Below are 27,505 nucleotides of genomic sequence, written 5' to 3' on the forward strand. Positions count from 1 at the left end.
GTGTCCCAAAATCCTGATTCAAAGTGTTCCTATGCAAGGACCCCTTTGTGTTTGATCTGGGGTCTAGTGACACAGCTTGGAGTAGAGTTCCAAGTCCTGACTTGTTCCGAAGGAGTAATAGCATCCACTGCTGATATATACACTCTAAGGGCTCATGCACACAGCCGTTGCCCGTATTGGGGCCCGCAATCACTTGAATGGGTCCGGAATCCACATGATATGGTGCAGAACGGAGGCACGGATCGATAGTCCATGAAAGCACAACGGAGTCGGATGCGGATTGCAGACCCCATTCAAGTGAATGGGTCTGCGTCCGCAGACGGTAGGCACGCGGTTGGTGGCCCATGCATTGCGGACTGCAATTTGCTCCCTGCAGCACGGGCCCGGCCGGCACACGTTCGTGCGCATGAGCCCTTAGTAAGTCTTTCTTTAGACGGTTATAAAAGCTGAAGTTAAAGAGCATTTATTTGTAAAAATTCATGATCGAGGGGCAGATTTATCAAAATTGCTTAAACAAAAAACTATTTGCCGTCCATAGCAACTAATCCCAGTACAGGTTTCATTCTACCACAGCAGTTTAAGAAATGAAAGCCGAGCTCCGATACGTTGCCATAGGAAATAAGGACAGTCTTTATTAGACAATTTGGGTAAATGCGGCCCTATAAGTCTGTAATTCTTTTTTTCACGTTTTTTTACCTGGTGCTACTTTTAACGTCCATTTAGGTTTTACAATTTTATAGCTAAAGAACAGTCATCTGACTGAATTCCTGACCGCACCAGTTTGATTGTGAAAACTGGTCAGTCACATAACTGCAGGACAATTCAGAAATCATTATGACGACCAACAACATGGCCGTTGTCACTCTTTAATGAAATGACGTTAGCTTAACACTGCACAGTCAAACTATGCAGTATGAGGATTAGTACAGGACATTCAGTAGTACAAAATACACAAGGTATACGCTTCACGTAACATAACAGCTTGACAATTAAGTAACCAGGTCACTGGTCAATGTAAAAGACATATTAGAACTGCCCAGTTCACTGCGGATTATGGGAGTCCCTGGGAAGTTACAGGACAGGGGATCTGAGTGTTATATGACAGACAGATCTGAGCAATGGTATTTTTTCACATGATATTGTGGAGACCGACGGATTCCCTAGGTCATATATAGGTTATGGCCGTCACATTCTAGGCTTTATAATCTGAAGACTGATTTCCAGTTACATCGTATGCAACCATTGTAGCAGCCAGTGTCATTTTGTATAACAATACGCCAGTTGATTGCAATGAATTTGCAGTCTTGCTCTTACATTTTGTGGTCTGTAACATAAAAGCATCAACAGGCTCATATGAAGCGTTGCAGCTTGTGAAAGTTGGGATCTACAGTAAATTGGTTTTACAGACAGACACGCCAGATGTATGCCAGATGTATGCAGCGATAATACAGTCTCTGGTCTTCACTGTCTCACAATACAAAGCTGACACAGGTAACACAGAAAAGGAGATTGCTTCCATGAGATTATTCAGAAAAAGGTGGGAACATCCCCAGATCTGCAAAGTCTTCAATGTTGTAGTTACCGGTTCCTTGAGTGGGGTCTCCAGACATAGGTAACATGTCCTGGGGATACAAAAAATGTACATATGAATCCAGATACGTTACTCTTACCCGTGTCCCCTCTCAGTTTATGAATTTCATATCTTCATATTTTAACGCTGACATTTCACTTCCTTGAAATGCAATTAACATGGCTATGGAGAAGAATTTTAATTAAGAGCAACTTTGCAGAAAATGTAAGGGACTTGCTTACAAATATGTGCTATTAGTGGAATTGTGCCAAATCAACTGCTGGGAAAGGACATTCACTCCTCCTGCTTACCTTCAGTATCTATCAGCAGAAAACAAATCACAGTTTATGGAATGTGAATGTTACAACATAGTCTACACCCTGCTGATGGACCGGCATAGAGATCACTACCACAGCAGACGAAGGACTGCACAGTACCTGAAACACTTCGGCTTGACCTGGCTGTTGATGGGAGTGCTGGTCATTGCTCTGCTGGTTATGGTGTTGGCTCTGCCACTGAGACCAGACTTCTGACGCCCGTCCCTGGAACTGGTTACTGCTCTGCCCTGTTTCAGCTAATAGTGAGATGGATACACACAAGTTAAAGGGAGTCTGTCATCAAAGTTTCACCTTTTTAACCCTTCCCATAGCTTTCTTACAGTTAATAAAAACGTTACCTTTATGAGCAATCCTGGACTTATAAAACCGGCAAAAAACAACTTCGTAGCATATGCAAATGAGGGCTCGCAAGTGCCCAGGGGCGGCGTTACCCTCGTAGGTGCCCAGCTAGCTCAGCCTTATTGTCCCTTCCCCCCGCCCATCCTTTCCCTCTGACCGCCCATCTACTTACTTCTTGTTTCGCCGGGCAGAGGGAAAGAATGAGCGGAGGGAAGCGACGATAAGGCTGAGCTAGCTGGGCACCTACGAGGGTAACGCCGCCCCTGGGCACTTGCGAGCCCTCATTTGCATATGCTACTAAGTTGATTTTTGCCGGTTTTATAAGTCCAGGATTGCTCATAAAGGTAACGTTTTTATTAACTGTAAGCCTGCTAGAAAGCTATGGGAAGGGTTAAAAAGGTGAAACTTTGATGACAGACTCCCTTTAAATATAATTAGCTATACAGAAAACATGGAGACATTCACAACAAATTGTCAGTCAGTAAGGTGATTTTTACACTATGAATTGTGCCTGACATCTGCTGTCATCGTATTTTGCTTCGGGGAAAAACACCAATCACCACCTATCGTTACATCCAGGTTTTGAGCTAGTTGTTATTTTGTAACTGTTTGATAGTTGTTGCCATCAGTCCCACTGGTTTTATACCCCCAAAAAAACACATAAAAGATGGAAAAACATGTTAAAAGTGTTCAACAATGACAAAGAGAAGCCTAGTCACAGGCTGGGCACAGGTGCTAGAGACATAAGAGTGCAAAACACAATCTCATTCAAGGGAATGGAGCTGAGCTGAGCCTGCCCCATGACTGATGGTCTTGATGTCACTGGTCTAGGGTACGCAGTGAGAAGCTGGGCCTTCACAAACAGCTGAGTGGCAAACGTCCTGGACCCCACGATCAGATGCTGATGACCTATTCTCTGGTTACAAATAGTCAGATAACCCCCTATAATAGTGATGGCTAACCTCCGGCACTCCAGCTGTGGTGAAACTACGACTCCCAGCATGCTCTACTCATTTCTATGGAGTTCTGAGAACAGCCAAGCAAGTGTACATCTTGGGAGTTGTAGTTTTACCACAGCTGGAGTGCCGGAGGTTAGCCATCACTATTATTCATTATCTTCTTATAATTCATTCACAGGTATTACAGATAATTCATTTCTGAATAAGCAGTGACATAAAAGCCCTTTAGTGTAGACTGAAGATGACACAATGACCTACCTTCCTGTGTTAAAACACTGATGGCCCAGTTATGATAGCAAAAATCGTTATGGAGACAGTGAGCAGAGATAAAGAGGTACCATACGTGTCTGAGATATCCATGGCTCATACTACAGCTGAAAATATTTATGTTGGACCAACATGTATTAAGAAGCATGTCATAAATCTAAGGACACCTTTGTAGAAAGCCGAAAAATGTATACTTACTGAATGCAGCGTTCCTTCCTCCCAGGCCAGAGTAAGCATTTCCACTGGGAGACGACGTGGCTGGGCTTGACAGTGGGCTGTATGTAGATGGGTCAGACGTATATGTGTGACTTGTTCCAATACCAAATGGGGAAGTTTGAGCTTTTCCCGATTGTGTAGTAATTTGCTGCAAAAGAAAAAAAATTATATATCTGTTAAAATTGTCCATATTGCCTCCTTTGCTGGCTTGATAAATTTTTCCCATCACATTATACACTTCTTGTTTCAAGGGGGTATGACCACTCTGCAATCTAGAAGCAGTGGCCACGCTTGCACACTATAGGAAAAAGCGTTGGCCTCTCTGGTGGCTGGTACAGTGGGAGTGCGAATAGTCCTATAGTGTGCAAGCACGGCCACCGCTTCTGGGTTGAAGGGTGATCGTAACCCCTGGATATGAGCAGTGTATAATGAGATGGAAAAATGAATCCAGCCAGCAAAGGAAGCAATATGGATAATAACAGTACATTAGTAACTGCCTTGTATTCACTTTCTCTACATGATAAATGCTATTTGCGGAAGTGAGACAACCCTTTAACTTTGAAGTAAGGGACGGACCACATCATTTTTACAATTAAAGGGGTTGTCTCCAGTAAACCACTCTTCTAAATCGTCCAATTGGTGATAAGCAAATCCAGCTGATAAAAAATCCAACTAATATCGCCAAATGAAGGTAAGAACACATCTAAACTTTCATATAACTTTTCAGAATAAGCTATCGTGCATATAAATCACTTATTTGGGATTTCAGGCAATGATAAGATTTGTATTCTGCATTTTTTTTTTGCAGTTTTCCTCTCTGCAGGCTCCATCTCTAGAGTTAGTGTGTGGAGGTTAGCTGAACACTAGCAAAACAGAAAATTCTGCTCCCTTACCCTCTCTTATCCACACAGAAGCACCATACAGGACATTCTAGAGAGGCATTGGGTGTACTGATGTGAATAAAGCACTTGAGGTGAGATGTAACACTTAATGTTAGCTGATCTAGCCAATGTGTCTGTGTGTCTCCCACTCCAACTCACCCCCTCCTCCCTTAGACTTCTAAGGGCAGCATGTAATCTGATTGTTCAGTGAGCTGCCTGACCATCTTGGCCTCTAAAGACGGATACAGCATTGATACATGACCCCCATTGTCACTATCTATAGAGCTATTAGTAGTGGAAATACCTGTCCTTGGAAAGGCGGCCGGCTTCCTGTCCAGACCTGTCCAGCATTAATTTGGCGTGATATCTGCGTTAAATTCTGTCCAGTGCCCGTTGGAGACTGAATTTCATTCACACCAGTCACATGGACAACTGAGGAGCTGGAATAAGAAAGTAGAAACCCAAACATGTTTTTGTTGCGATTTCATTCTACTTCATGAATCGGCATAGTGTATCCTAAATAACGGCACAGCAGGGTATTCTGTATGGTGATCAGTCAGTCAACTTAAAGGGAGTCTTTCACCTAAAATGACCATTATAGAACACTAAACACATGATCTCCATTATAGTCCCCATATTTGAATGCTACTTACCGTATAGCTGTCCGTCGCTTATTTTCGCTAAAAACACTTTTATTCAATATGTAAATTAGGTTCTGAAGGTGCCCAGGGGCGGCGTGCAAGCGTCGCTTTTCATATGAACCCCTCCCCTTTCACCCCTCTGGCCCGCCCTAGGTTCTTCAGAAATCCAGCGCCAGAGCTGTTCACAAGATTCGCCGCGCCTGCGCACTTCATCCCCCATGGGCAGAGGCACAAGAGCGTTTAATGCGCATGTGCCGGCCCGTACATCTAGCCGGCTTTGTGCCTCTGCCCATAATGGGGAATGAAGTGCGCAGGCGCGGCGAATCGTGTGAACGGCGCTGGAGCTGGATTTCTGAAGAACCTAGGGTGGGCCAAAGGGGTGAAAGGGGAGGGGTTTCATATGAAAAGCGACGAGAGGCCTGGGCACCAGCCACTTGCACGCCGCCCCTGGGCACCTTCAGAACCTGATTTACATATTGAATAAAAGTGTTTTTTAGCGAAAATAAGCGGCAGACAGCTATACGGTAAGTAGCATTCCAATATGGGGACTATAATGCAGATCATGGGGTTAGTGTTCTATAATGGTCATTTTAGGTGAAAGACTCAATAGAATACTAAAATTTGCATTTTAGGTCACAAATTGAAAAAAATTACATTTTAGATTGACATTTTAATGTCAACCTCCAGTTAACTGCAAATGCAGATGAAGGGCTTGTCCCTATGCATACAGATAAGTAAACGTTTTCTTCTAAGATTCACACTCCAAAGATGGAAATCTTGAAGACAGTCACCATGCCTCGTCTCTTTACCTGTTCTACAGTATATAGACGGGCTGCTGCCTGCAGACATTCTTTCAGTCTGCATCTGAAGATGGTACGTGGCAATTACCCCATTTTATTCTTGTATCCCAAAAGTCCTTGCGCCCAGGCATTTTGAGGCAATTCATTTTATTTTGCTGTCACTTTGCTTATGGTATTTATTATTTAATTAATTTTCTTGTACACATACTATATGATATATTTCCTATACTATATAATATGAGATTATATTATATTATACCTCATACAGTCCTGATCAAAAGTTTAAGACCATTTGAAAAATGGCAAAAAAGAAATCATATTTTACATTGTTGGATCTTAACAAGGTTCCAAGTAGAGCTTCAACATGCAACAAGAAGAAATGAGAGTGAGACAAAACATTTTTTGAGCATTCAATTTATTGAAAATAACGATTAAACTGAAACAGGCTGTTTTTCAGCTGATCCAAATTTTAGGACCACATGCCTTTAAAAGGCCAAATCTGTGCAAAGATGTGGATTCATTGTCATTTTCTGTCAGGTAGTCACACGTTGTGATGGCAAAGGCAAAAAAACTCTCCCTTTTTGAACGTGGTCGGGTTGTTGAACTGCATAAGCAGGGTCTCTCACAGCACGCCATCGCTGCTGAGGTGGGACGCAGTAAGACAGTCATTTGGAATTTCTTAAATGATCCTGAGGGTTATGGAACAAAAAAGTCAAGTGGAAGACCCAACAAAAATTTCATCAGCACTGAGCCGGAGGATCCAATTGGCTGTCCGTCAAGACACTGGACGATCCTCGACCCAAATTAAGGCCCTTACTGGTGCTGACTGCAGCCCCATAACCATCAGACGGCATCTGAGACTGAAGGGCTTCAAAAACAAAAAACGTCTTCAAAGACCTCGTCTCCTTGAACGCCACAGAACTGCTCGTTTGGACTTTGCAAGAGAGCACCAAACATGGGACATTCAAAGGTGGAAGAAAGTTTTATTCTCTGATGAGAAAAAATTTAACCTTGATGGTCTTGATGGTTTCCAACGTTACTGGCATGACAAGCAGATCCCACCTGAGATGTTTTCTACACACCACAGTGGAGGGGGCGCCATAATGGTCTGGGGTGCTTTTTCCTTCAGTGGAACAATGGAGCTTCAGGAAGTGCAGGGGCGTCAAACGGCCGCTGGCTATGTCCAGATGTTGCAGAGAGCATTCCTCATGACTGAGGGCCCTCGTCTGTGTGGTAACGACTGGGTTTTTCAACAGGACAACGCTACAGTACACAATGCCCGCAGGACAAGGACTCTTTTTGCCCATCCTGCGTGTTCCCCTGATCTAAATCCAATTGAGAACCTTTGGGGATGGATGGCAAGGGAAGTTTACAAAAATGGATAACAGTTCCAGACAGTAGATGGCCTTCGTGCGGCCGTCTTCACCACTTGGAGAAATGTTCCCACTCACCTCATGGAAATGCTTGCATCAAGCATGCCGAAACGAATTTTGGAAGTGATAAAAGGAGATTTTTGTATAACTTACCAGTAAAATCTCTTTCTCGCTCTTCATTGGGGGACACAGGAACCGTGGGTATAGCTATGTCCTCTAGGAGGCGTTGACACTAGTAAAAGCTGTTAGCTCCTCCCCTGGCAGCTATACCCCCTCCAGCCTGGAGAGAGAGCTTCAGTTTGTGAGAAGCAGTAGGAGAAGCAAGTAAACCAATGAAAAAACGTGGAACAGCAACCATGCCAAGAACCGAACTAGGTTCTAACCAGCAACAGCCACAACTGTGGATGAACAACAATACTGGGTGGGTGCTGTGTCCCCCATTGAAGAGCGAGAAAGAGATTATACTGGTAAGTTATACAAAAATCTCCTTTTCTCGCCCATATTCATTGGGGGACACAGGAACCGTGGGACGTTCAAGAGCAGTCCACGGGGAGGGAAAAACCACAGACCCATGGAAGCAAGCGTCCCTGCTGGTAGCTAAGAAACTGCCGCCTGCAAGACCTTGCGGGCTAAGCAGCGGCCGCAGATGCATAAGAATGCACCTGGAATTTTTTTTTTATGTGTGTAAGGAGGACCGGAAGCCGCGTTACACAACTGCGCAGCCGAGGCGCGATGCCTCAGAGCCCAATAAGCGTCCACCGTTCAGGGGAGCGAGCCGTGACACTTAAGGGCGGAACGGTAAGGCATTTGCAGACCGAATCCATCGTGCAATTTGCACCTCGGAGGCCGCCAATCCTTTCCGTGGAACCTCCGGATGACAAAAAAGGGGGGTTCCGTACGCCGGAAGGAACTGGAGGCTGCCAATAATGACGTAGCTCCCTGCCTCAGGGAGTGAAGGAGAGGGACAGTGAAGGAAGGACAATTCCTACATTGAAGTGGAAGACAGAGACCACCTTCGGGAGAAAAAAGGAATGGCCCAGAGAACCGCCTTATCCTTGTGAAGTGGTAGGGAAAATACCCCACCTATAAAGGAGGGTTAATGCCCACGGCGAAAACTAGTGCATATGGCGAGTCCTGTACCCTGTGGGAGTGCAATTAGGACCTAAGTAAGGGGGTAATGCATACAGCACACCTTGTAACCAGTGATAATGTCATCCTGCCACCTGTGGAAGACGCTATTGAATACGGCAGGTACTGAACCCAGTGGAGATGCAATTCCACCACCTACAGAAGGGGGAATGTATCCGTCCGGCACTGAAATCAGTGTTATTGTACTTAGTCCACCTATGACAGGGGACAATGTATAAGGTCAGTACTGTATCCCAAGTAGTGCAATTACTCCGCCTAAGGAAGAGGGTAATGCCTACGACAAGTGCTGCTGGCCACCGTAGACTCAATCTTAGGAAATTGCTTCGGATCCACGCCAGGGTCTGAATCAGTGATTCTCCCCCCCCCCCCCCCGGACGGACCCGCTCCTGTGAGAGAGGGTGCGCCTGAGCGTGACCCGGGGATGAAGGGAGGGGGTGCGGAGATGTTCGAGGAGAAGATGACCTGCTGTGGTCCGCTGCTAGCGCGCAGGTCTGCCCTTCAGAATCTCGCCCCTGGCAGATGCGGACTGCGCAGGAGGGGGCTTAGCAACCAAACCACCCAGGGGGTGGAATGGGAACAGAGGTCCTGTATAAAATTGCGCCGGTTGAGAATGATCAACCAAACTACCCGGGAGGGTGGATTGAGAACAGGGGCCCTGTATAAAATTGCGCCGGCAGAGAATTATGAACCAAACTACCCCAGAAGGTGGATTGGGAAGTTCCAGTTGCCTCCCACTGGAATTGCGCAGGTGGGGAATCATCAACCAAACGACCCAGGAGGACGGATTAGGAATCCTGCAGAGATCCTTTGCTGAATTTCGCAGGTGGAGAATTAGCAACCAAACGACCCGGAAGGTGGGTTTGGAATGCTTCAGCTGTCCTCCACGTGATGTATGAAGGTGGAGAATTATCAACCAAACGACCCCGGAGGGTGGATTTGGAATTCCAGAGCTCTCCGCTGTATTGAGCAGGTGGAGAATTATCAACCAAAACGGCCCCGAAAGACGGATTGGGATCCTGCAGTGGTCCATCACTGGATTGCCCAGGTGGAGAATCATGAACCAAACGACCCCAGAGGGTGGATTGGGAAGTTACAGTTGCCTCCCACTGGAATTGCGCAGGTGGGGAATCATCAACCAAACGACCCAGGAGGACGGATTAGGAATCCTGCAGAGATCCTTCGCTGAATTTCGCAGGTGGAGAATTGGCAACCAAACGACCCGGAAGGTGGGTTTGGAATGCTCCAGCTGTCCTCCACGTGATGTACGAAGGTGGAGAATTATCAACCAAACGACCCCGGAGGGTGGATTTGGAATTCCAGAGGTTCTCCGCTATATTGAGCAGGTGGAAAATTATCAACCAAAACGGCCACGGAGGACGGATTGGGAACCTGCAGAGAATTATCAACCAAACGGCCCCGGAGGACGTATTAGGATCCTGCAGTGGTCCTTCACTGGATTGCGCAGGTGGAGAATCATCAACCAAACGGCCCCGGAGGACGAATTGGGATCTTGCAGTGGTCCTTCACTGGATTGCGCAGGTGGAGAAATATCAACCAAACGACCTGGAGGGTGGATTGGGAATACTTCAACTGTCCTCCATGGGATTTGCGAAGGTGGAGAATTATCAACCAAACGGCCCTGGAGGGCGGATTGGGAATATGAGAGGTCCTCCCTATCCGAGATAGGACATGGCCCAGTGTGGTACCACACAGACAGGTTAGTCCCGCGGTAGTGAGGGCTGAGGAGAGGAACCCGTATGGCGCATATTATTATATATTTTTTTTTAAATACGATGCCGGCCTCAAGCGCACAAGAGGCAGGAAACTGTTAAAATCCTCTGCATTACCAGCGTGCACCAGGGGTGGATCCCCAGATATGCCGGCCTAAAGAGGTGGCTGGGCATGAAAGGGTTAAGGCCATTTTTAGGACCGGGGCAGGCTCAGCATCCTTCTAGGGGAGGGGGAAGCAGGGCGGGAAGAATTCGCACCAGAGTGCCCCCCCCCCAGGGGAGGAGCTAACAGCTTTTACTAGTGTCAACGCCTCCTAGAGGACATAGCTATACCCACGGTTCCTGTGTCCCCCAATGAATATGGGCGAGAAACAATAACGGCGGAGCTACTCATTACTGAGTTCATGTTTGGAAGTTGGATTTTGGGGGGTTTAGTTTTTTTTTGGAGGTGTGGTCCTAAACTTTTGATCAGCTGAAAAACAGCCTGTTTCAGTTTATTCATTGTTTTTATTAAATTGAATGCTCAAAAAATGTTTTGTCTCACTCCCATTTCTTCTTGTTGCATGTTGAAGTTCTACTTGGAACCTTGTTAAGATCCAGCCATGCTAAATATGATTTTTTGCCATTTTTCAAGTGGTCTTAAACTTTTGATCAGGACTGTATTATATAGTATACTATTTTTTATAAATTTTTGGTATCTTTACATTCAATGAGAGTGAAGATATGCCATTTAAAATGGGCCCTACTGTATATTATTGAGTATGGCTCACATCTCTTATATTTATTAGATGCATAAATAATTAAAAGAATAACATAAACAACACTGAAAACAGCAAGATACAAAAGAAAGTTCTGAGACATGAATTATATTACGAGTCTCACTTGTTTCAAATACAACTTTTCTTCTTTCAAATGTCCCATAATCGCTGCACAAAATACATATTGATTATAATTGCCGTACAAAGGTCACAGCAGTATCATGACATACAAACGGTGATGTTAAATGAACTGACTGGCATTGAGTGGTGACCATATTTGGTTGCACACATTGTGTGACCCAGTGCAGCAATCTGCAGTAATCACTGCAAAACATTGCTCACTGTGCATTAAAGGGGTTCTACAATTTGTTTTAACTGATGATCTATACTCTGGATAGATCATCAGCATCTGATCGGCGGGGGTCCGACACCCGGGACCCCCGCCGATCAGCTGTTTGAGAAGGCAGCGGTGCTCCAGCAGCGCCGCAGCCTCCTCACTGTTTACCGCTGGCCCAGTGACGTCACGACTAGTATCAATGGCCTGGGCGGGGCTAAGCTCCGCCCAGGCCATTTGATACTAGTTGTGACGTCACTGGGCCAGCAGTAAACAGTGAGAAGTCCGCGGCGCTGCTGGAGCACCGCTGCCTTCTCAAACAGCTGATCAGCAGGGGTCCCGGGTGTCGGACCCCCGCCGATCAGATGCTGATGATCTATCCAGAGTATAGATCATCAGTTAAAACAAACTGTAGAACCCCTTTAATAATGTATTCATCTTCATGCTTCTATCAGGTCCACAGATAAGTAAAAGTAAGTTACGAGTAAGTACCTGAAGGTCTTGCCACTGTGGCCAGGTTGGAAGGGGCTTCCTGTTGAGTATAACTGCTGATTCCCACTGCTGGATGCTGACAACATCTTCTTCTCAGCTGATGGAGTAGAAAAGAAGTCACACATACCCTCACAAATTAAAGCCTACTTATTATTTCAGACTTTTCAGAATAATCTGTAATGTGTGCATAGATGAAGAGTAACACTGTATCTGGCCATTATATCAATGTATATGAATATATTTAGCATTTTTCTACACGTTTGCCTCTCTGGAGGTTCTGTCTCTTATTGTCTTTTTACCCATGAGCTCAGCTCCAGAGTGAGTGAACACTAAATAGCTGCTGTGATGTCTCCCTACACAGCACACTAAAACCAGAGGAGATTCTGCTCATCTATCACTCTCTCATACACAGAGGCAGCATGTAAGATATTATGCATCAGTAGTGAGCAGAGTAGCTGTGATTCCAGCACTGGTGTGAGACAGTAGAAGTCGCAGCATCTTTGTGTCTCTCTCCCATCACTTTGGTCAGCACCTGTATCCTGTATGGAGTCCAGTGTACAGATTTTAAAAGTGAACACTGAGATATCAGTACAGGAAGTAGTTGGAAAAGAGGCATTTTTCTGTAATAAGATATATTACAAATTTTATTATAGACGTAAACTATTCATGGAACAGAATGAAAACCCAGGTTCACAGCTTGTCAAATAATTTTACCATTTAGTCTACTGGTTTATATGTGGCATTTAACAGCTGACAACATATTCACAAAGAAAATGAATACATTTCAGTTTCACCTGAAGACAAACAAATAAGACTTAAAGGGGTTATTCGAGGATTGTAATATTGATGGCCTATCCTCAGGCCATCAAAATTAAATTGCCAGGTGTCCGACACCCCAAAACCCCAGCGATCAGTGGTTTCAGAGTAGCTCCGTCACCAGAATGTGGCGCGGAACTATACAGCTATGAACATTGTGTAGTGGATGGCGTTGGTTACATGGAAGTGAACGGGAGCAGTGCTACTGCAATGCCGACTTCTGGAGCTACTCTAAACCATCTGATTGTCAAGGATGTGGAGTGTCAGATCCCCACCAATCAGATATTGATGGCCTATCCTGGACAATCCCTTTAAATGCTGAATTTTATGCAGCAAAATATCTGGGTGATCTTTCTTTGGAAATTAAATGCATCTAACATGTATGTAAGGTTTGCAGAGATCATCAGTATCTCAGTAAAATAAATCTACCTCCACCAGTTACAGTACTAAATCGACCCTCAATATATTTAACTTCACTAACGGCATATAAATAATTTACAAGCGCTCAGATGTCTTGCAGACGTTACCCCCTAATTCTATCCGAGACACAGACCCCCGTTACCTCTACAACTATGCACTGATGGCGACAAGGAGGCTAGCAGAAGGCACTTTGGATATTTTACATTACATTCCTTCTCAATGAAGACTCGGCATTTGACCCTTTCACTACATTTACAAACATATATAAATGCTTATTGAAAACACGCATAACCAAGATCCCTGGGGTCCCTGAATTCTCTCAACTGTCCTGAGCTGAACTTGATAGGTATCTAAGATCACGTAATCCCTTAAAAGATGTAATAAATTGTTGAAAGTAGGCAGACTGACTCTATTAGGGTCAAGATAAAAAAGATGAACACTGATAGCCCTCTAGGTACTGAGGCGTCAAAGGCAAGTGCAAGAAGTTATCCTGACGGCACACAGACGAGCTGTATGCCCTACAATGACGCTATAAAAGCTGTCTGACTGGTTCCAAGGGATAAAATGGACGACTTACAGGCTGTGATTCCAGCAAACATCTCAGCGAACCTTGGGTCCCGGTCTTGGGAAAATAAGGATTCTGTCTTATCAACCACAGACTTCCCACCTTCGTGTACATTTCCTGCAAGATTTGGGACAGGCACCTGAAATGACACAAAGCATGTCAGCGCACACAGCATGAGGATGGGTTGGGAAGAGTATGTGAGAGATACCCACCTGTGACAGGTCATAGGAGGATAGGCTGTCCCTTGGATGAACCTCTAGTTCGGCCTGCTGCTGCTGGACCTGCCTAGGAGCACAGAAACAGCTGTGGAAATACTGTAGGCTACAACAGTACGGATAGGTTACATGACTGAGCCAAATAAACACCACTGCTCGTCTCTGTACAGTATTAGAATGTATGGGCTCCGATGAGCCGAACTAAGTTATTCATGAAGTCGCGCGAGACTTTGTTGAATAACTTCAGTAATTGATTATTACAGTGAAAAACCACTTCAAAACTTGGAACCGAACTCTGTTTCGGTTCCGAGTGGTACAGAGTTCGGTTCCAAGGTTTTTCACTGTAATAATCAATTACCTTCAATTACTTCATTATTTCAATGACTTCGTGAATAACTTAGATTTCTCCGTACAGTATTATAACAAATTTTTTAGCAAAGCGACTTCGGATGTAGCATCTGAAGTTGTTTCGCTCATCTCTAATCACCATTTTAAGATCTATGTTTGCTTTCAATAAAAAATTTTTTTACATCCAGAGGCCAAAAACTTGTCATGATTACTAGCAAGTGACACAAAGGCAGGAGATGTCTAGTTAGTATAAAATACCTATATAAGAGGAGGCTACTTGTAAAACTAAAAAATGATATACGGGGGCTGAATTGTAAGCCCTCGCGGGCAGGGCCCTCTCTCCTTCTGTACCAGTTTGTAACCCGTCTTGTTTATGCTTAGTGCAATTGTCTGTATTATGTATGTAGCGCTAGCAGGCACACCGCCGATCATACATGGGTCATACAATTCTCCCCAGTGTCAGGCTCAACGCGTTTCATTATGGGTATAGCCCCACAATTCCTCAGGAGCATTAGGGGAGATACAGGTGGCGTGCGGACAGCGTAGTATCATACGCATATAGTGGCCACTTTAGGGCCTTGGGCCCCTGCTTTAAACCTGCAATTACCAAATATTTTATCTGCCAGTTAAAACCAGATAGCAACACATCTCCTTTTTTCTACTCTGATTTTATTTTCTGATTAAAGAGTTTTTATTCTGTTTTCTGAACATTATTATGGGGGCGGCCATCTTGCCCGATTTGTTCTTTACAGCATCTACAGATCATTAAGAAAATTGCTTTATGACAGCCCCATGGTCTATAGACACAATGGTCAGGAGGGGTCCTCATTGACTTCTATGGGAGAGGTTTCTAGGCATGCTCTGTGACCTGTGCAGAGGTCATTGTACTACAGTTGCTGCGATACCAAAATTTTGATTCGATTTCGATACCATGAAAAAGTATTGCAATACTCGATACCACGTGAAAAAAAATAAAACAAGCAGCGTGCATTCTGCATTTTATGGAACGTCCGGCCCATAGTCGAACAGTCTGATCCTATTTTTGGGGGGACAAGGTGACTAAAAAATAGCGAATCTCAAGGTTTTTATTATTTTTTTTCTGTTACGGCGTTCACAGCATAGGAGAATTTTTTCAAATATTTGAATAGTTTGCACTTTTTTGGGCGTGGCGATAGGTAATATGTTTATTTATTGTTTATATATTTTATATGTCAAGTTGGGAACGAGGGTGATTTAAACTTAATATAACTTTTTTTTTTCTTTTTATTTAATAACTATTTAGGTCAGTAGGTCATTTCCAGATGACACATTCCCTTTAAGGCCCCTTTCACACGAGCGAGTTTTCCGCGCGGGTGCAATGCGTGACGTGAACGCATTGCACCCGCACTGAATCCGGACCCATTCATTTCTATGGGGCTTTGCACACGAACGGTGATTTTTACGCATCACTTGTGCGTTGCGTGAAAATCGCAACATGTTCTATATTCTGCGTTTTTCACGAAATGCAGGCCCCATAGAAGTGAATAGGGCTGCAAGAAAATCGCGCACAGTTGCTAGGAGACGATCGGGATGGGGATCCGATCATTATCCCTTATAACATGGTTATAAGGGAAATTAACTCACCTTAATCCACTTGATCGCGCAGCTGGCATTTCTTCTGTCTTCTTCTTTGCTGTGCTGTGCACAGGAAAAGGATCTTTGATGACATCACTGCGCTCATCACATGGTCCGTCACATGATACTTCACCATGGTAAAAAGATCATGTGATGGACCATGTGATGAGCGCAGTGACGTCATCAAAGGTCCTATTCCTCAAAGAAGAAGACAGAAGAGAAGCCGGCTGCGCGATCAAGTGGATTAAGGTGAGTTAAATTATTTTATCTTTTTTAACCCCTCCAGTCCTATTGTACTATGCATTCTGTATTAAGAATGCTCTTATTTTCCCTTATAACCATGTTATAAGGGAAAATAATAAAATCTACACAACACCTAACCCAAACCCGAACTTCTGTGAAGAAGTCCAGGTTCGGGTCTGGGTACCAAACATGCCGATTTTTATCACGCGCGTGCAAAACGCATTACAATGTTTTGCACCTGCGCTGAAAAAATGCAAACATGGAACGCAATCGCAGTAAAAAACTGACTTGTTTTAGTGTCAAATCGCACCATTTTCCCTGAACGCATCCGGCCCCAATACGCAACGCCCGTGTTAAAGGGGCCTAATGTGTGCTTACTAGAAGACTGTATATTATGCAGTTGTGCTGCACTTGTGTCTGAAATGCTTTCTTATACATCACTGAAATACTCTGTCCATATGATTCGATGTACATAGGAAGAGTCAACTATGTAGTCAACATATAAAACTAGGAGAAACTGAATGCACAGTCACAGGCTTCTGTGACAGACTGAAGAGTCAGCACAATCTGGAGATCTCAGTACAGCTCTATTAAACAAGTCTGGCTACAGACCGACAAAAATCTATTAAAATTGTATCTGCATACCTTATTTATTACAAAAATGCAAAGATCTCATCATTTATATGGCCACTGGAAGTCATCTTACAGTTTAGTGATGTGTATGAAAGCATGCGGACATTAAGTTGGTTAATGGTCTCTTTGCAGAGCTTTTATATACTTCTTTAATACTTGTGGACACTTTTTAATTGCTTACAGACTGTATATAACATGTGTGGGATCATATTTCATACTCAGCCTTGACTGCTTGTTTTAATACATGACTATATGTCTTATTGGGACCAGTAAAAGATTGCATGCGTCAGCTACAGCCTAAAGCTATCCACAATCTGGTGCTCCAAAGTGTCACAGCTATATTCTTTGCAGCCATCAACAGACATTCCACGTCTGGCTGACAGATTCCCATACAATAGTGAGGCAGGCCTTTGGATTCCATTGTGTCTGCATGAAAATGCACAAATTTGCGCACATTGGGGCAGATTTACAAACTGCCAGTTTTCTGGTGCACGGGCTATGCACCACATCTATTAACCCCTTTAGGACCTTCGCCGTATATGTATGGCGGAAGTCCGGTCCCTAAACATGGCGCCCGCATACGGAAAATGGCATAATGAGAAAAAAATATAAAAACAGCCAATTTGCCATTTTTTGTCACTTCAACTACCCAATAATTTTTTTAATAAAAAGTGAGCAAAAAGTCGTACACATTTCAAATTGATATCACTGAAAAGAACAGATCATCCTTCAAAAAATGAGCCCTCTCACAGCCCCGTATACATAACTACAAAAAAGTTATAGGGATCAGAGTATGGTTATAAATTTAATTTTTTTCCTCAAAGGTTGTCATTTTTTGGGGGGTATTAAAATGCAAGAAAAATTATACAAGTGTGGTATCGTTGTAACAGTACTGACCTGGAGAATGAAGATAACAGGTCAATTTTACCACATTGTGTACGGTGTAAAAATGAAAATAAAAACCTTTATCAGAATTGTGTTTTTTCCCAATTCTACCCCATTTGGAATTTTTTTTCTGCTTCCTACTACATGGTATGCAACCATAAATGGTGCTATTAGAAAGTAAAACTTGTCCAGCAAAAAACAGGCCCTTATAAGGCTATGTGAATGGAAAAATAAAAAAGTTAGGACTATGGGAAGGCGGGGAGTGAAAAATGAAAACGGAAAATCTCAGCGTCCTGAAGGGGTTCTCTGGGAAAGATTTTCAATTGGCCGCCAGCAACCTGTCCTAGATAGAACTTTTGTTTTCAAGTTCGGCGTACAAGGTTTGGGTTATCTAAGAATTCTGTTATGGAATTGGTAGCGGAATTCATAATGGAAGTTCGCTCATCCCTAGTGCTAGAATACGAGCAGGACTGTTAGCCTCCACTTGCAGAGCTGCGTAGGTGAAGGTGTGGGGTCTCACTGCACTGCTCCAAAACAGACGGCGATTATGTGATCCTGCCTACGATATGCCACTGAGCAGCCTGACAGGAAACCTCTTTAATATATAGTATATGCAAGTGCAAGAATGTAGTGAGGTCCCGCACCCTGAGCCCCCTAGGCAGCTCGGCAAGTGAAAGCTACCAGTCCTGCTCACATTCTAGGACAGGTTGTTGGTGGCCATTTTAAATCATTCCTGACCCGCTTTAAGCTTCTTGGACACTTTTTGTGGCTTAGTGGGAAAACGGGCATGGCATAAGCTGTGACCGGGAAAATTGCAGGAAACTTTTGACAAAAGTGTCTAAATATGAACCACATTTGTCTTTATAGACGGTCTGGCCCAAGGCTACACTGAGTAAATCTAAGAAGGGGTTAGTAAATCTGCCCCACTGTGTGCAATGGGACAATTTTATTAAAACCTTCGTTGTTACCCATAGCAACACAATCACAGCACAGCTTTCACTTCTTACAGTACGTGAGACAAATGAAAGCTGCACTGTGATTGGTTGGTACAGGCAACAAAGGCAGTTTTACCTTTAGACATTTTCATAGATCTGCCACAGTGTGTACATTGTTGGCACATTTACATATATACGTGTAAGAGTATGTATCGGACCAGTAGATCGAAAGTGTGGCCTACATTTATAGCAATGTAAGGGAAGAAGGGCGGCCCGATTGCCTGCAGGCTACTTACTTCACATTGGTATTTGTGCAGATAATGTATTCAATCTCATCAGAGTACGGGTTCTGGAAAGTGAAGCTGCTCGTGCGAAGTAGCATCCAGTCTCGAGTCTTGGTATGGAAACGATACATCACCGACAGCACCTGCCCTTTCAGCTTCACCACCTGGTGGGAGAAATGACGACACTGAGGCACAGCATATCATTTCTAACTGAGAAGCTAGCATAGATGGCCATTTGTTGAAACTACAAAGGACTAAGAAGGGGATAGTCTCTATATGACCTATTTTATAATGGAGTCACGTCATTTTCCTAACATACTCACCATACCTCTAGATGTCTGGAAGTGCAGTAACCCGGTTAGGCTGTGTGTTAGACGTTTATTCAGGCTTACAATATTAAAGGGACACTTCTATCAGAAAGAAGTATTTATCAACTGAATATTCATAGAAACACTGTTTTTAGAATTTGTGTCAGTTTTTCATTTTGGTAGTGCTATGCCATTGAAAATTGTGCAGTATGCACAAATAAGACCATTATCAGTTTACTGCTGCTGTGAAAGTATGAAGTTATCTGAAGGGGAGTCCTTCTATAATAGTAATAGTAGATGTACGATTGGGATAACCATATGACAGCTCTGTTATTCTCTTGACAGGCCTCGATAACGATGCCCACAGGAGAGCATTACATTGATTGGCATCATGAATGATGATATGCTTGCAACTGAGTCACTTTTCTGGTTGCAGTAAATGGTTTGATTGAAAAACTGACAGCAAGTAGAATACATGGAGTAACTTAAAAAACATATACAAAAACAAAACAAAACAGTTTTTTTAATTAGAAATTTACGCAGACTATTCACTTGTAGGTTGTTACTATGCGCTAAAAAATATTTGATGGGAGTATCTCTTTAAAGGGGTTTTCTGACTGTCTTATATTGATGACATATCCATAGGATACGGCATTAGCATCTGATCGTGGGGTCCGACACCTCAGCTGTTGGACGATGCGATGTTGTCCGATGAACACAGAGGCCTGCTCACTGCTTACACTGTACAATGGCTGTGCTTGGTATAGCAGCTCAGCCCCATTCACTTGAGTGGAACTGAGCTGCACCTAGGCCATGTGATCGATGAACGTGACGTCACTGGGCTAGGGTAAGCTACAAGAAGGGTGCAGCCTCCTCAAACAGCTGATCGGCAAGGGTCCTGGGTGTTGGACCCCCAGTGAGCAGAAACTGATGCCGTATCCTGAGGATAGGTCATCCGTATAAGGCGTTGTTCGGGTCCACATCCGAGCCGCAGTTTTTACGGCTCGGGTGCGCACCCATTCACTTCAATGGGGCCGCAAAAGATGCGGACAGCACTCCGTATCCTGTAAATCCACAACAAAATGTGCAGCAAATTTTATCGCATTGCAATGTAAGTCTGCACAGCAAATCCATGAAAAAATTCCACAATAGATCGGAGATGTAACAAAATACTGCAAGTAAGCGGACACATTGCCTATAAACCAGATACTACTTCTGAAGGCAAGTTCTTGATTTGTTAGGCCTACTTGACACCGATGCACCCAGATTTCTGATCGAATACTTAGGATTTAACCTTTTTAGTACACTTTTCAGTGTTTAAAAATGGCACCCGCTCACGAGTTCAGCGGGCACCACAACCACCGGGTTTCTGCTTCTGTTTTAAACAGCAGACACCCAGAGTTAAAGTCTGCAACCAGTGATGACGCCAATTGCACACATTTTGGGTGCCGTGGTCAGTAGTAACCACTGCATTTGAAAAGGCTTTCCTCGGGACTGCTGCACTTCCTGTGCGCTGGTCAGGGAAACTGTTCATTCTTTGTGGTAACCAATACATTGCTATGGAGCTCTGCCTATGATAGTAAAGTATTGAATCTCCCATAGACTGCAGTGGTAAATCATTGCAGTCTATGGAAGAAGCAATCTTATGATCGCATGTTTAAGTCCCTTAGGGCGACTTTTAAAAAAATAATAAGTAAAAATAACGTTTATTAAAATATTTTAAAAATATATATTTAAATTCAAATTACCCCGCCCCCCCCCTTCCCTATAACTAAAATATAAAGATAATTTGTACTGATGCATCCCAAAATGCCTATGGTAATAAAATACGTGTCCTTATCCCGTATGGTGAACATTGTAATGGAAAAAAAAACTAAAAAAATAACTAAATGGCCAATCTGCTGTTTTTTCATCACTTCACTTCCCCCCCCAAAAAAGTGATCAATAAAGACATAGACATCCAAAATCAATATCAATAAAAATCAATAAAAACAATAGGAGGTAAGTTCTAGACTTGACAGCGGCGAATCAATGGATGTCGTATATCTGGACTTCTCCAAAGCATTTGACACTGTACCACATAAAAGGTTAGTATATAAAATGAGAATGCTCGGACTGGGAGAAAATGTCTGTATGTGGGTAAGTTACTGGCTCAGTAATAGAAAACAGAGGGTGGTTATTAGTGGTACACACTCAGATTGGGTCACTGTCACTAGTGGGGTACCTCAGGGGTCAGTATTGGGCCATATCCTCTTCAATATATTTATTAATGATCTTGTAGAAGGCTTGCATAGTAAAATAAATTTTTTTGCAGATGACACTAAACTGTGTAAAGTAATTAACACGGAAGAGGACAGTATACTACTACAGAGGGATCTGGATAGATTGGAGGCTTGGGCTGATAAGTGGCAGATGAGGTTTAACACTGACAGGTCATGCACATGGGAAGGAATAATGCAAGTCATCAGTACATACTAAATGGTAAAACACTGGGTAACACTGACATGGAAAAGGACCTAGGAATTTTAGTGAACAGCAAATTAAGCTATAGAAACCAGTGTCAGGCAGCTGCTGCCAAGACCAATAAGATAATGGGTGTTGCATCAAAAGGGGCATAGATGCCCGTGATGAGAACATATTCCTACTACTTTACAAATCACTAGTCAGACCACACATGGAGTACTGTGTACAGTTCTGGGCTCCTGTGAACAAGGCAGACATAGCAGAGCTGGAGAGGGTTCAGAGGAGGGCAACTAAAGTAATAACTGGAATGGGGGGACTACAGTACCCTGAAAGATTATCAACATTAGGGTTATTCACTTTAGAAAAAAGTCGACTGAGGGGAGATCTAATTACTATGTATAAATATATCAGAGGACAGTACAGAGATCTCTCCCATCATCTATTTATCCCCAGGACTGTGACTGTGACGAGGGGACATCCTCTGCGTCTGGAGGAAAGAAGGTTTGTACACAAACATAGAAGAGGATTCTTTACGGTAAGAGCAGTGAGACTATGGAACTCTCTGCCTGAGGAGGTGGTGATGGAGAGTTCACTAAAAGAGTTCAAGAGAGGCCTGGACGTATTTCTGGAGTGTAATAATATTACAGGATATAGCTACTAAAGAGGGGTCGTTGATCCAGGGAGTTATTCTGATTGCCTGATTAGAGTGGGGAAAATTGGCTTCTACCTCACTGGGGTTTTTTGCCTTCCTCTGGATCAACTTGCAGGATAACAGGCAGAACTGGATGGACAAATGTCTTTTTTCGGCCTTATAAGCTATGTTACTATGTTAGATCACCCCACAAAAAATGAACCGTCACACAGCTTCATAGATGTAACTATAAAAAAGTCTTGTACAAATGTGGTATAGCTGTAACTGTACTGACCTGGAGAATGAAGGGAACAGGTCAGTTTTACCGCATAATGAACGTCAAAAAAACGAAACCCCTAAAACTATGTTGCAACTACATTTTTTTTCAAAATTCCACAACATTTACAATTTTTTTCCAGCTTCCCACTACATCCTATGTAATATTAAATGGTGTCATTAGAAATTACACCTTATCCCACAAAAAAAACAAGCCCTCATACATCTATGTGAATAGAAAAATAACCAAGTTATAGTTCCGGGAAGGCTGGGAAGTTAAAAACGGAAACAGGAAAATGGAAAATCACCTGTTTCTGAAGGAGGTAAAGAGTAATTACAATTAGGCAAAACTTTTGATATGGCAAAGCGGCATATCAAAGGTTTTGATCAGTAGCGGTCAGAGTGGTGAGATCCCCGCCAATCACTAAAATGAGTAGTAAGTGGGCCTGTACAAGATGTAAGCAAGATGTTGAGATGCAAGAGGATTACATGGCCACTGCTGGGAAGCATCAATCATAGGACAGGAGGCAGCATTTGGGCGTGGCAATCGCGACTTGGAGGATGCAAGCGCCAGGCTCCTTGACTTTAACATGATCACTAACGTATGGCGAGAGCAAGATATAAAGTTCATTTTCTCAACAACCATAAAAAGGAAAAACAGAAGAAAAGAGGAATCGGGTACAACATGCTTGTATTGATAAGGCCTGTGCACAGCTAAAAGTGAAATATCGGCATGGCAGGTTCCCTTTAATAGAAACCATTTCTAGGTGACTACTTCTTAAAGCAGACAGAGTAAAGCTGTCATCAAAGCAAAAGGGGATTCATTGGTAGAATCTAAAACATTCAGGTTTAACACTTTTGTTTTTACTATTTCATTCCATGTAGAAAATAAAAGGAAAAACCATGGAATGAAAAGGTGTGTCCAGACTGGAAAGATCTATCTAATATTGATCTATCTATCTATCTATCTATCTATCTATCTATCTATCTATCTATCTATCTAATATCTATCTGTATCTATCTAATATCTATCTATGTAATATCTCCTATTTATCTATCCATCCATCCATATGGAACCTAATCAAATAATCATTCTGTCATCTGTTTCATAGAGGTTATATGGCTGGGAATTAAAAGGGCTTAAAAAGTAAAAAAAATTATAATAATTAAAAAAAATACCACAGTGATTACCCACTGCTATCGTTCCTAGACTTCCTGGGCACCCTTCCAATATCTACTTTCTGGGTCCCTGTCGAAACAGGAAATGTGACTGCTCATTTGCAGTAACAGTGACATGCTTCAGCCAGTGGCCACGTCAAGAGGAACCAGTGGCGATCTGTGAGACGTTGAAACAAGACTGACGGGGGTTCAGCAAGGTAAGTATTACGGTACTTTTTTAGGTCATTCCCCTTTTTAAAATGTTCTTATCCTGGCCAGACAACCACATTAAAGGGGTTTTCTGTTTATTATTGATGTCCTCAAAATAGGTCAACAACATCTGACTGGTAACCACACCAATCAGTTGTGTGAAGAGGCTGTGGCACTTTGATGGGCGCTACGGCCTCTTCCTAGGTCATTGCCATCACAATTTTAGTCACATGGCCTTGGCGCAGCTCGGTCTCATACAAGTAAATAGGCCTGGGATGCTATACCAGGCACAGCCGTTATACAATCAAGGGTACTGTGCTTGGTATGCTGTAATGCGGGTGCAGTGCATTGATAGACCATCAATACTGAACTCCTGTAAAACCCCTTTCATTAACAATGGCTTTGCTTTCACAGTACTTCAGCACCATGTACCTGCTGAAAACTTTCTCGAAGATGACTCTGGTCTTCAGGGTGGCAGAACTCAATAATGTCCTTTCCCAGGAGATCCTAACCAAAGAAGAAACAGTTTCACTTTACATAAATCTACAGATTTACAAATTCTGGAAAATGTGAAGCACAATGCACATATGCTGAGGCAACAAAAATGTACAAAGTCTGATCCAAGGCACAGACCATGAAACAGCAGTAAACTCAGACCAGATATGAGACAAACCATTATAGCAAAATAAACCTTGACCCACAAAATGGTTTGTTACATTTCAGACATATTACACATGGTAACTGGTCCCACCACTAACCTGTGGTTGGTACCCAATTACGCTGATGCACCGAGGGTCTACAAACGTGATGATACCATCTGTGTTGTGTCGTGATAAGAATTCGGTGGGAAGAGACATTCCATTCATATCCAGGCTCCCAGGAGAACTTGTGACCTGAAAAAGAAAATTGATTTATACTGAGCGGCAGAAATAATATGGAACAATTGCAACTGGAACAGTGCATGTGGGTGAGAAATGAACGAGAAACTAAATGTGGGAGACTGACTGACTGCAGAAGAACAATGGAGGTCAGAAACTAGGTGATGGATGAAGACACGATAGTTCACTATACTCTGCCATATGCTAAGACTAAGAAAGAAGTACACAATGAGAGATATGATGAGTTATTGTCTGCATGTAGGCTGACAGAATACTGGTGTCAAAAAGCTGTAAAATTTGGAGCACTGTACAAAACTTTGGAACTTTTAGTTGGCCCGGCATATTTATTATAGTCCATGCCAGGAAACTACTGTAGATTATACTGGAAATCTACAGCTATGAACGATCTATCCTGACGATAGGTTATCAGTATAAATGGCAGGACAACTCGTTTAAATAATGTATATTTAACGTGCTGACTGTCAAGTTAACACTTCCAACAACTTTAGTTGCAGACCACTAATAGACTATTTACTGTATGTCTTATGCTATGTTCACATCTGCATCGGAGCAAGACCCGACAGACCCCATTACAAGTCAGTAGGGACTGTTGGGCACCACTGGTATGAGTTGTTACAGATCTGGCAGTGAATCATAATTTCAGATTATAGTAGAAACCAGAATGCAGATGTGAATTGAGCCCAAGGTACCACCAATAGTCTACTGATGTGATGTTGTAAAATAAAAGAATAATGAAATAAATGATCACCTGCTGACCATGTCCACAGACCTAGCCACCACCACATTCTCCAAGCAGTATAGAAATAACGTCCTAATGTATTTAAATAAAATGCCCCTAAATCACTTGGGTAGGCCGACTATAGAAATGTGCAGTCAAAGAATAAGCATCAACCAAACGTTGGTCTGTAGAGTCTGGTTATTAAAGAGGACCTTTTATGGGTCCAAACATTATAAACTAAGTATCAGGATATGTAGGGCATAGTGCAGGGATCTAACTGCACTTACTATTTTTTCTGGGCGCCACTCCGTTCGCTTCTGTGGCCCCCGTTGTATTCTCCCGCCTGGTATGCTAATTTTAGCATCAGAACAACGAGGAGGAGCAGAGATCGTCACAGCCAGGGAGAAAAAGAAAAGCTCACCTTTAAAAGTGACGGTCTCTGCTGCGATTGGACAGCGCTACAGCCAGGGAGAAAGACTCAGTCTCCTCCTCATTGTTCCGATGCTAAAATTAGCATACCAGGCGGGAGAATACAACGGGGGCCACAGCGAGCGAACCGAGTGGCACCCAGAAAAAATAGTAAGTGCAGTTAGATCCCTGCACTATGTCCTACGTATCTTGTGTGACACAGTAAGAGGTTTGGTCTGGGAAAACAGGTATTTTCCTCCCAGCATGTGCTGCTGGGCTGATTTACAGCCAGGTTAGGTCAAATACCAGACTGGATTTTAAGTGCCGGTCCGGTTTTGGCAGCACTTGGCTGTCCTTAAATAGGCAGCTGGGCTCAGAAGCCAGGTCTCTGTGTTGGGATCTGGGAGCCTTGTGTCTGGATGAAGGCTTGCTACCTGTTTGGCGTAAAAACAGGTTGGTGCGGCTATGAAACAGAAGACATACCTTCTTTATATGGTGCTGCTATGAGCAAGGACTCTTTGAGACAGAATTTCCGCATGGTGAGAATTACCACCAACACCGCAAGGTGACTTTTTGTTTGAATATGACTGCTTTTGTCACTTGCCTAAAGTGTGAATAAAACACTGAACTGTTTGATCCAAAGAACTTGTTGTTGCCTCTATACTGCGTCCGCTAATCCTGTCTACCAGAGCGAGTCCCCACACCTGATACTTAGTTTATAATGTCTGGACCCATGAAAGGTCCTCTTTAAGAGGTAACAATAACACAGTAAAGTAGTGATTAGATGGCTACTCTTCCTTGACTAAGGAACACATTTGAAGTTTACATTTTTGGGTCACAAACTGGCCTGGCATATGGCATTTGGTCAAAACTATTGAAAAAGAAAAGTTAAAGAGTGGCACATGACAATCAGAACATTGCTCTCATTTCTCAAGGGTATTCAGCCTTTTTCTTGTATCAGTTTTCATAAATCTCCCCATTGGGCATAGTACATACGAGAAAGCTGGCTAATGTCCCTCGTTAAAATTTGGGTTCATGTTTAGCATTCATTAATGTTCATATTTCTTGTCTACCCCTAAAGTTACTTTCAGCATCGGTTTGTCATAGGTCACTCCTCCATTTGTGCAGATTGCTGGGTGGTCTGCAGCAGCATGGTAAAGAACATACATGGAGATGTGCAGAAGATAATCCCTAGATCAGTGCCAACTTAGTAAGGCTGGGTGCACATATACCGTAAGAGTTGTGTCCTGCCAGTTTTTTTTTTGCGGAGACCAACACGTATGTGTAGTGCACCTTAGTGCACAGGTCCGACGTCCACAGACTGATCGCTCCAGGGTGCTACATTTTTATTTCTGGTGCTCTCTCACTTCCGGCATCCCAACTGAAGCGCCAGATAATTATGAATGATTTCATAGAAACCTATGGATTAAGTTCTGGCTTCAGTGGAAGAAAACTGAGCTGGATCAATAGAGATAAGTAAAGGGGGCCTAAGTATAACTTTTGAAAGATACGATCCATGAATTCTGGGCAAAAGCTAATTTTATATTTTTTATCCATAATTTCAATTCAAACAGAAATTACTATATGACGATGCCAAGTAACGATGAAGAGTAGTTCTTCTCAGTTCTG

General features: G+C 43.1%; 1 protein-coding gene across 4 annotated transcripts in view; it reads right to left on the minus strand.

Moving 5' to 3' along the window:
* Nucleotides 1–626: 626 nt before the first annotated feature.
* Nucleotides 627–27,505, minus strand: part of ARNT2 (aryl hydrocarbon receptor nuclear translocator 2) — a 124,696-nt gene continuing 97,817 nt past the window's right edge. For all 4 annotated transcript variants that reach the window (XM_040414146.1, XM_040414148.1, XM_040414149.1 and 1 more), the window contains 10 exons: nt 24,610–24,744; nt 24,284–24,358; nt 18,818–18,969; nt 13,861–13,933; nt 13,661–13,787; nt 11,848–11,944; nt 4,875–5,010; nt 3,672–3,837; nt 2,008–2,144; nt 627–1,622 (listed from right to left, as the gene is read on the minus strand). In XM_040414146.1, the coding sequence (XP_040270080.1) occupies nt 1,524–1,622; nt 2,008–2,144; nt 3,672–3,837; nt 4,875–5,010; nt 11,848–11,944; nt 13,661–13,787; nt 13,861–13,933; nt 18,818–18,969; nt 24,284–24,358; nt 24,610–24,744 (1,197 nt within the window). In that variant the 3' untranslated portion in view covers nt 627–1,523. The remainder of the gene's footprint in view (nt 1,623–2,007; nt 2,145–3,671; nt 3,838–4,874; nt 5,011–11,847; nt 11,945–13,660; nt 13,788–13,860; nt 13,934–18,817; nt 18,970–24,283; nt 24,359–24,609; nt 24,745–27,505) is intronic.

The sequence above is a fragment of the Bufo bufo genome, chromosome 1, assembly GCF_905171765.1.
Source record: "Bufo bufo chromosome 1, aBufBuf1.1, whole genome shotgun sequence".
Lineage (NCBI taxonomy): Eukaryota > Metazoa > Chordata > Amphibia > Anura > Bufonidae > Bufo > Bufo bufo.